General features: G+C 43.2%; 1 protein-coding gene and 2 long non-coding RNA genes across 3 annotated transcripts; 2 read left to right on the top strand and 1 right to left on the bottom strand.

Moving 5' to 3' along the window:
• Positions 1–18: 18 nt before the first annotated feature.
• Positions 19–869, top strand: LOC112077655 (uncharacterized). Its single transcript, XR_002895455.2, has 2 exons — positions 19–244; positions 549–869. It is a non-coding gene; the product is annotated as an uncharacterized lncRNA (long non-coding RNA).
• Positions 870–968: 99 nt separating this feature from the next.
• LOC139026448 (uncharacterized) lies at positions 969–2,650 on the top strand. The gene is made up of 2 exons (XR_011478233.1): positions 969–1,412; positions 1,486–2,650. It is a non-coding gene; the product is annotated as an uncharacterized lncRNA (long non-coding RNA).
• A 511-nt stretch (positions 2,651–3,161) lies between these two features.
• LOC112077653 (short coiled-coil protein B-like) lies at positions 3,162–8,635 on the bottom strand. The gene is given in 4 exon segments (XM_024144139.2): positions 3,162–5,078; positions 7,375–7,387; positions 7,389–7,456; positions 8,585–8,635. Coding segments are annotated over 4 exon segments (231 nt in total). The 5' UTR covers positions 8,592–8,635; the 3' UTR covers positions 3,162–4,935.
• Between the last annotated feature and the right edge of the window lie 1,892 nt (positions 8,636–10,527).

The raw sequence follows: 10,527 nt of genomic DNA, 5'->3' as shown, positions 1-10,527 counted from the left end.
CCCTCTCTCTCTCCTCACTTGTTCTTTCTTCCATATTTCTTCTCCTTTCCTTAGTTAATATTTCCTCTCATTGTACTTTTCTCTTTCAGAAGTGAAGAAGGAGAAGGCGGAGGAGGAGAGTGGGGCAGCTGGAGGGGACAGCGTAGAAGATGAAGAAGACGATGAGGAGGAGGAGGACGATGAAGGCGAGGAGGAAGAAGAGACCAAGTCCAATGAGGCAGCATCGGATGATGTCGGTGCTGAGGTACTCTTTTAGTTTTCTGAAAGATCAAAACGTCCTCTACAATACTCAGTTCACACATTTGACCCTCTGAAACTCTGGCTTCACCCTAATTATCTCTCCTTCCTCCCAAAGTGTGCACTTGTTCACTTCACTGAAATGACTGGTGTAAGAAATATGGTGGAAACTTCCACGAGAACATGCCTCCACCAATCCAATGCTTCTAGATTTGTGGGAAGTAGTGAACAAGTGCACACTTCAGAAGAAAGTAGACATTGGGACACCTTGTCTTTCATTCATCCCTTCTTTTTCATCCCTCGTTTCCAAGCAGAAGAAGGAGGCGGACGAAGGGGGCCACAGCGTTGGCGACGGACACAAACAGGCCGTGAGGAAGAGGAGGGTACGGAAAGACTGATGAAGACCAACAACAACAAATGAAGCCTCCTCTCTCTCTCCTCTCTCTCTCATCTCTGCATGCCCTCTGGTGGTCCTAGTGACCAAGATACTACCCCTCCTCCTCCATCAGTCGAATGACAACCATCCCCCTTTCCTTCTTATCTTCCTTTGTTCTCTCTATCCGTTAAGCCTCTCTAAGGCCATCAAGGCTACCCTGACCCCCCCAAACCCTCCTTTCTTCCACAATGAATACTATGCCCCCTCATCTTCTTCCTCCCATGCCATCTCATCAGCTGCAACTTTCTAACCCCTCCTGCCCTCCCAACCCCCCCCCCCCCCCCCCCTCCCCCCCAACCACCCCCCCCCCTCCCTCCCAACTCACCCCCCTCCCAACGCACCCCCCTCCCTCCCAACGCACCCCCCTCCCAACCACCCCTGCCCTCCAACTCACCTCTCCAGACTTCCAGTCTTCCTGACTATAGTTCCTAGTTCTGGTTTATTGTTGACATTTGTTAAGCTTCAGAAGTATTTTTTTATTCAAACTGAAGTTAAAAAGCAGCTCCTCTGGCTTGTGTCTCAAATGACACCCTATTCCCTGAAATAGAGCTTTGGCCAAAGTAGTGCACTACATGGGGGGGAATACGGTGTTAAAAAGTAGTGCACTACATGGGGGGGGGAATAAGGTGTTAAAAAGTAGTGCACTACATGGGGGGGGAAATAAGGTGTTAAAAAGTAGTGCACTAAATTGGGGGAAATAAGGTGTTAAAAAGTAGTGCACTAAATTGGGGGAAATAAGGTGTTAAAAAGTAGTGCACTAAATTGGGGGAAATAAGATGTTAAAAATTAGTGCACTAAATTGGGGAAATAAGGTGTTAAAAGTAGTGCACTAAATTGGGGGGAAATAAGATGTTAAAAATTAGTGCACTACATAGGGAATAGGCTGGTCAGAGAGAGTGAAGACCTCTATAGCCATGTTACTGTATTGCTGCTGTGTGACTGAAGTTGCCATGTTTCTCCAGCCTGGTCTCAGATCTAGTTGTAGTTGCCATGTTTCTCCAGCCTGGTCTCAGATCTGGTTGTAGTTGCCATGTTTCTCCAGCCTGGTCTCAGATCTGGTTGTAGTTGGAGTCAATTCCTCTGACTATTATTGTGACAATATTTGGCTCTGAAATACAAACTGTGCATCCCAAAATGCACCCTGTTCCTGTTATATTGAACTACCCCATGGACCCTGGTCTAAAGTAGTGCACTATATAGGGTGCCTCTAGTCAAAAGTAGTGCACTATATAGGGAATAGGGTGCCATTTGGGATGTAGATCTACAGATCTGGGACCAGTCTTAAAGTTTTACTACAGAGACAGAAGGATATTTTAAGACAATAAGGCGCCTTACGTCAGGTTGAAGGTTAGACATCAACTTTAGATTGATAGTGTTTGTTTTTCATTAATTAACTTATAAAAGGAAGTTCATAATATAATATGTCAGTTCTTTGTGTTATTTTGTTTTTTACTAAATTATATGGATTTAAAACTGAGGATTGAAAATCGGCACTGTTATATAAAAAAAAAAGTATTTATTCATTCTCGTTTGAAACTTCTCCCTCTTGTTCATTTTACGGCTAAATTTAAAACATAAGAAAATATTACAATGCTGTTTTTTCTCTTGAGTGAATTGAAATTTTAGGATGTTTAAAAAAATATATATATAATAATTTGTAGTTAGTTTTATCACTGTTTTGCTTAATGTGAGCCTACGTCAGAACAAACAACGTGTTTGCTCAAAGTCGGCATGAAACCCTCTATTCTCCACCCGAGGGAGCTGGGTATTCCGGAACATCCAAACTCCGGTTCCGGAATGAATTYTAAACAATTCCGTCTTGTATGGAAAGAGATGTGCATTTGTTTGTTCTGTTTTCTCCTGCTTTTTCTAGTAAATGTTTTCTGTTCTTGTACAACAACCAAGGCATATTTCCCTGTTTTCAATAAGTTGCAAATTGTACATTGCTCTTGGAAAATTAAATATTTCGTACAATAAGTCGTAGTAGTTGTTGTACTTGTTGTAAGCCTGGTCCCAGATCTGTTTGTGGTCTTGCCAACCCCATTTCTGTCATTGTCAAGGACTTGGTATAACACACTCAAACAGACTGGCTCTCAGGCTAACTTGTCATTGTACTGTTTCCATGAGAAGTGCTGAGTCATTGTATGATTAACTATGACTAGTGTTGTACTAGGCTGCTCCGCTCTTGGGGGCAGACAGACTTCACCCAAGGAGTTGTCTGAAGTGTGGCCTTGAAAAGGGAACATCACCTTCTGGATCGGAACAGAGCATTCTTGGCTTGCCTGGGTTGTACTGGAACAGGGTCTGCTGTCTAGAGAACCTATAGAAACTAATCAAGATCTCACTAAGGATGCATCTCACTTGTCAAGAGGTCTTATATCCTTCTCTTGTCTCCTTTTAATTATATATCCTTTCCTACTTCCTTGTCTCCTTCACTCCTTTCCTTATTTCCATTGATAGAGTTACACTCCCGACTCGTACAAAAGCATAAGAAGTATATTTTTTTTATTAAAACAAAAGTGTTAAAAGGCAACATAGAATCTCTAAACTTCTACACAGCAGGCAGTTAGTTCCATAGGATGTGTGTAGACATTATCAACATGCCTGAAGGAAATACTAAGTTCACTGTCCCAAATGGCACTCTGTTCCCTACATAGTGGACTACTTATGATCAGGGCCCTAAAGGCCCAAAGTAGTGCACTATATAGGGAATATGGTGCCATTTGGGACTAACAAGAGTCAGGAGCATACAATATAATACCATTTAACATAATACAAAATAAAAATACKATTTTATATTGAAAGAAAAATAAATAACATGATGCATTGAAGTGCAGTGGAATCATCTCAATATTCCCTCATCTTTTCCTTTAGCACCTTGAACCCATAGAATGGTACTCTGATAGAACCACTCCCTCTGATCTCTGTACAATTGAGTGTTGTGATTCTTCCTGATTTTAATTAGGAATTTCATCCTCTATTCAAATAGAATTGGAACTGACCGAGCCATCTCCTAGCCAAAATCCCAACTGTCCATGTTATCCTGATCACGGCTCTCTCTACTATAACCAGCCTAGGAGAGAGCACAGCCATGCTTCCACAGTCCATTACCCAAAGCAGGAATAACAACCTTCCTTATCAGCAGATCTGTGTTAATGCACTGACGGAACCTTCCGGAGTGTTCTACAGCCTGAGTGTTCTAATCAATACCACTCAAGGCTCTTAACTGTAAAAAGCAGACCTCTCTCTCTCTCTCTCTCGTCCTCCCTCACTCTCTCCTCCTCCTCTACCATCATAGGTAAAGGAGGCCGTCTCACCCTGTAGTGTAACTTGACCCTAGTCAAGGGTTGTATTTGTCATGTTCAGCATAACACTTGTTTACTGTGCTTTTTCCTTTCGCTACTGACTCCACACGGCACGGTGACGATATGAATTAGGAACCCCGTTCCTAGTGGAATGAGTAGCATACCAGTGACGACAACACACATCGGAGTATTTTAGTAGTACTGCTTAAAAATACGTCTTACAGAATCATATTTCATCATGTTTGTGTCCATCAATAAGTGGTGGAAATTAACAATTAAAAAAACAGACACTTAGTAACCTTTTGACCAATCAGATGAGATGATGGAATGTGTTAATATAATATTATATAATTACATTGACATGTCATTCAATATGTTTGATTCATATTTGGGGCCAGGAGTTATGGCCATATTCATATACAACAAGTCCCGTTTCCTTCCAGATCCAACCAGTCATCAAAATAAAGGTCTGATGTCATAACTCATTAGAGATGCAGTTGARATGACAACACAAAACAGTATTATAAGATGAATTATAAAAAAGTTAAATCATGTCTGGGGTTTTATGTTAGGAGGGTAAAAAGAGGTCAAACAAGAATGTAAACTGGACTCTTGGGGGTGTGGTTGGGGGTGAGGTTGGAGTGTAGGGAGGATTTTGGGGTCTGGAATTAGAAGCTGCCCCTAACCACAGATCTAGGATCAGACTACCCTACATAGTACACTWKTTAGAAAATAATCTGCCATTTGGAACACGTCCATATCCGTCCCTAGAACTGTGGTTACAAACAGCTTCTACCTCCTCTGCTGTCATTTGGGAGAGATGTTGCAGGTAGCCTGAGTGCCAGTCTGTTTGTGCTATCATGCCTACGGTTTGTGTCATCCCAAACATYGAGATGGCACAAACAGATCTGCTACCAGGCTGTTGTAGGTGGTCTCARTCCTCCTGGTCGRCGTGGGTTACTTCCGTTTGCTCTTGTTGTCGGTGGTTTGGAACACGCTGGAGGCCGACATGAGGTTCTCGATGTACTGGCCTAGAACCTGGTTCTCCGACTTCAACTTCAGGTTCTCCTCTTTGACCGCATCCACACGTGCTGACAGGTCTGGAACAACAGAGGTACGGAACTTAGAACTAGACAGACCAGTGTTTCCCCTAGATAAAGGCTGGGTGCATCAGAGTTTGACAGGGGAGGCCACCCCGCCTAAGTAATTAATGATAGATGAAACGCCGATACAGAAACAGAAGCCTCCTGATAGCTTATTCCACATCACTGCCAAATACTCCTCCCTCCCAGACTAGACAATGTTTTAGCTTATTCCACATCACTGCCAAATACTACTCCCTGCCAGACTAGACAATGTTTTAGCTAATTCCACATCACTGCCAATACGACTTCCTGCCAGACTTAACAATGTTTTAGAGCTTATTCCACAATCACTGCCAAATACTCCTCCCTCCCAGACTAGACAAGTGTTTTAGCTTATTCACCATCACTGCCACAATACTACTCCCTGCCAGACTAGACAATGTTTTAGCTATTCCACATCACTGCCAAATACTCCTCCTCGCCAGACTAGACAATGTTTTAGCTTATTCCCACATCACTGCCAAATACTCCTCCCTGCCAGACTAGACAATGTTTTAGCTTATTCCACATCACTGCCAAATACTCCTCCCTCCCAGACAGACAATGTTTAGCTTATTCCACATCACTGCCAAATACTACTCCCTGCCAGACTAGACAATGTTTTAAGCTTATTCCACATCACTGCCAAATACTCCTCCCTCCTCCCAGACTAGACAATGTTTTTAGCTTATTCCACACACTGCCAAATACTCCTCCCTCCCAGACTAGACAATGTTTAGCTTATTCCACATCACTGCCAAATACTCCTCCCTCCCAGACTAGACAATGTTTTAGCTTATTCCACATCACTGCCAAATACTCCTCCCTCCCAGACTAGACAATGTTTAGCTTATTCCACATCACTGCAAATACTCCTCCCTCCCAGACTAGACAATGTTTTAGCTTATTCCACATCAATGCCAAATACTCTCCCTGCCAGACTAGACAATGTTTTAGCTTATTCCACATCAATGCCAAATATCCTCCCTCCCAGACTAGACAATGTTTTAGCTTATTCCATCAATGACAAATACTCTCCTCCCAGACTAGACAATGTTTTAGCTTATTCCACATCACTGCCAAATACTCCTCCCTCCCAGACTAGACAATGTTTTTAGCTTATTCCACATCACTGCCAAATACTCCTCCCTCCCAGACTAGACAATGTTTTAGCTTATTCCACATCACTGCCAAATACCCTCCCTCCCAGACTAGACAATGTTTTAGCTTTATCCACATCACTGCCAAATACTCCTCCCTCCCAGACTAGACAATGTTTTAGCTTATTCCACAATCACTGGCCAAATACTCCTCCTCCCAGACTAGACAATGTTTTAGCTTATTCCACATCACTGCCAAATACTCCTCCCTGCCAGACTAGACTGAATGTTTAGCAGCACCAGACTGCTGTATTAAGGTACATTTAAACACATCCCAAATGGAACCCTATTCCCTACACAGTGCACTACTTTTGACCAGGGCCCATAGGGAATAGGGTGCCAGTTGGACAAACCTTAAATCCATCTGAGTCAGGAAGGGAGTAGCTGTATTAGCCTCACAGAGAGGATGAGAGGGTGGCTCGGTCAGGGTAAACACCCCCCCCCCCCCCCCCTCCACCACTCCCCCCAATAAACCGTTGGAGATAGAGTGGACAGATACAATCGGAGACCCATTTAGGAGCTCCATTAACACAACTGGAGCATCACTGATAACCTCACTGACAGAGAGGAGATACATGAACACACCCTCCAGTGTGTAACAGAGATGTGTTTCCCCTCCACTGTGTAACAGAGAGAGATGTGTTGTTACCCTCCACTGTGTAACAGAGCAGAGATGTGTGTTACCCTCCACTGTGTAACAGAGAGAGGTGTGTTACCTCCACTGTGTAACAGAGAGAGGTGTTGTACCCTCCACTGTGTAACAGAAGAGAGATGTGTTTACCTCTCACTGTGTAACAGAGAGAGGTGTGTTACTCACTTGTAACAGAGAGGTGTGTTAACAGGTGTGTGTAACAGAGAGAGGTGTGTGTAACAGAGAGAGGTTGTGTATTCATGGTAACAGAGAGGGTGTTACAGTGTAGCGTGTTTACCTCCAGTGTGTGTAAGTCAGAGAGTGTGTGTAACAGAGAAGAGAGTGTGTGTAACAGAGAGATGGTGTGTGTAACAGAGAGAGGCTGTGTGTAACAGAGAGGGTGTGTGTGTTACCTTCCAGTGTAACGAGAGAGGTGTGTGTAACAGAGAGAGGTGTGCTGTAAAGAGAGGGGTGTGTGTACCTTCCAGTGTGTGTTTGTAGCTCCAGCACCTGGTTGATGAGCCTCGTCTTCTCCTCCATCTCTACCTGGTTCTCCATCGTCCCTGACAACACAACACAACACATATTACTGAACACACACACAATATTCGAACACACACATTATTACTGAACACAAACTATTATTACTGAACACACCACTATATAACTGAACACACCACTATATTACTGAAACAGAACACATATTAGAACACAAACACTATATTACTGAACACAACACTAATATTACTAACACAAACACTATATTACACTGAACACAAATACTATATACGAACACACACACTAATTACTGACACAAGCATAATATTACTGAACACACAGTATATTACTGAACCACACAGTATATTACTGAAACACACACAGTATATTATGAACACAGCACACTTATATTACTGACACACCACTAGTATTACTGAACAACACACACGTATATTAGCTGAACAACACACACTATATTACTGAACACACACACTATATTACTGAACACACACTACTATATTACTGAACACACACACTATATATACTGAACACACCACACTATTACTGAACACACACACTATATTACTGAACACACACACCTATATTACTGAACACATTCACACTATATTACTGACACAACACACTATTTACTACACACACACACTATATTCTACTCGAACACACATATATTACTGACACACACACTATATTACTGAACACACCACTATACTTTACTGAACACCAACTATAATTCACACAACACAAAACAACAGTATTTACTGACCACACACTATTACAGCACAAACACACACTATATTACTGAACCCACACACATATATACTGACCACACACTATATTACTGAACACACACATATATACTGAAACACACACTATATTACTGAAACACACACTATATACTGAACACACACACTATATTACTGAACACACACCATGTAAACAATCAGACGATACAGACAGACAGCATCAGACAGACAGACAGACAGACAGACAGCGACTAACAGACAGCATCAGACGAGGCTCATCAACAGGTGCTGGAGCTACAACAACACAACTGGAAGGTAACACACACTCTCTGTTACACACACACTGGACAGACAGCATCAGACAGACTGACAGCATCAGACAGAACAGACAGACACAACCAGAGGATGTGTTGTTGTTTGTGGCATCACCATCCATGTCGCAGTCATGGTGAAGTCCTCGTTGTCCTGTTTGGTATGCAGGACTGCAACTTTCCTCTGTCCACTGTATGTAGACACACACACATATCAAGGTGAGCAAAAAATAGAGTTAGCTACTATCATATGATTTTTGTTATACATTTTATTTAACTAGGTAAAATCAGTTAAAGAACAAATTATTATTTACAATGACGGCCTAACCCGGCCAAACCCTAAGCAGGATGACGCTGGGCCAATTGTGCGCCGCCCTATGGGACTCCCAATCACGGCCGGTGGTGATACAACCTGGAATCGAACGAGGGTCTGTAGTGACGCCTCYAGCACTGAGATGCAGTGCCTTAGACCACTGCGCCACAAGGGTCCAAAACAACGTAACATGTGCGGGAAATGTCATTGCAGGAGCACTGCCATCTCATTCAAAGTGACCTCATCTGGCTCGATCCAAAAAGCTGGGAGTCTCCAACTAACGGTCCCCAGTTAACCCCTCGACCTGTCTAACGGACTATTAATTCAAATAACGCGGATAAAGATAGCTAGCTAGATAAGTGAACAACAGTACTGTACGTTCATCATCCAAATACCCAAACAAGAAGACAGAGGAAGCCATAACAGGCCAAGATGACAAGTGATGCTAGCTGGCTCTCTAGCTAACGTTACAGTAGCTAAACAGCAACACACCCAAGACCAGGCAGCTAGCTAGTAAGTTAGCATAGCGGCAAGCTAATGTTAGCCATCTAGCTGGTTCATACGATAAGCTAACAGAGAAACAAGAAAACTGAGAAGAAAACGACTACTGTAGCTAACTACCGGCTGTCAAATTAATAACYGCGATATTATGATGTTAGCTTGTGTACATAGCTAACTCGTAGTTAGTCACAATGCTTGTTACAGTAGCAAGTTAGACAGCTAAAATCTCAGAAATCTGTCAAATCCGTAGAATTGACGTGCSATTCTCAACAACTACAAGCCTAGCCACGTAGTATCGTTATATTTCGGAAATGTCAGTCACTTACCCTTCAATATAATAACAATAGTGTGTCAAAACCTTAGCCGGTTTGTGTGGATAACGTTATTAGCTGCTAAGACGACACTGCGGATTCCCATGTATGACAGTCTGCGATGGGACGTCCTCACACACGTCCACATTGGCTGGGTGTAGGGATCGACGCGGCCGATAGGGGGAGCCCGCGCAATGCAAACAGCCACAGGTGGTAGCAAAATAACGACGACATTTATTGGGCCCCGTCCCGTAACAATATGCTTGTATGACCTCATTCCCTCCTCTTGTCTACTTGCTCCTTCCACTAGATGTAGACTAGTAGTCTGATGAAGGGAAAACGTGAAGGACATTTGATATCCGATAGGTGTGGCAGCACTGTGTACGTCTGTATGTGTGCATTGGTCCCGTGTGGCTCAGTTGGTAGAGCATGGCGCTTGCAACGCCAGGGTTGTGGGTTCATTCCCCACGGGGGGACCAGGATGAATATGTATGAACTTTCCAATTTGTAAGTCGCTCTGGATAAGAGCGTCTGCTAAATGACTTAAATGTAATGCATTGATTGTGCAGGTTGTATCTGTTTGTATGCGTGAATATTCTGTTCTTCACTATAGTACAGCCTCAGACACCTTAAACACACACACACACTGCAGCTCTGACAGTCTCTCGTCACTCCCTTAGTAGTGAACTACACAGGCTAGCGGTGCAGCAACAGTTGGCAAGGCTAGCCCAGCCGTAACACACACACCATATCACAGCCACCAGGATCAATGTACTTGGTGACTCTCTGCTCTGTGCTCCAGTTTGAAGGGTTTATATGTCTCCCTCTGTCTGCAGCTAAGACTAACCCAGGTGAGGCTGTTGCTTGGCCAACCCTACCCAGTCTGTACCTCCAGTCCTAGGGTTCTGTAGTTTATAGTACCTCTATGTTCTGTAG

This window comes from Salvelinus sp. IW2-2015, unplaced genomic scaffold (assembly GCF_002910315.2).
Source record: "Salvelinus sp. IW2-2015 unplaced genomic scaffold, ASM291031v2 Un_scaffold4803, whole genome shotgun sequence".
Lineage (NCBI taxonomy): Eukaryota > Metazoa > Chordata > Actinopteri > Salmoniformes > Salmonidae > Salvelinus > Salvelinus sp. IW2-2015.
The sequence above is the reverse complement of the archived record's forward strand: the minus strand, read 5'-3'. Positions and strand labels throughout refer to the sequence as shown.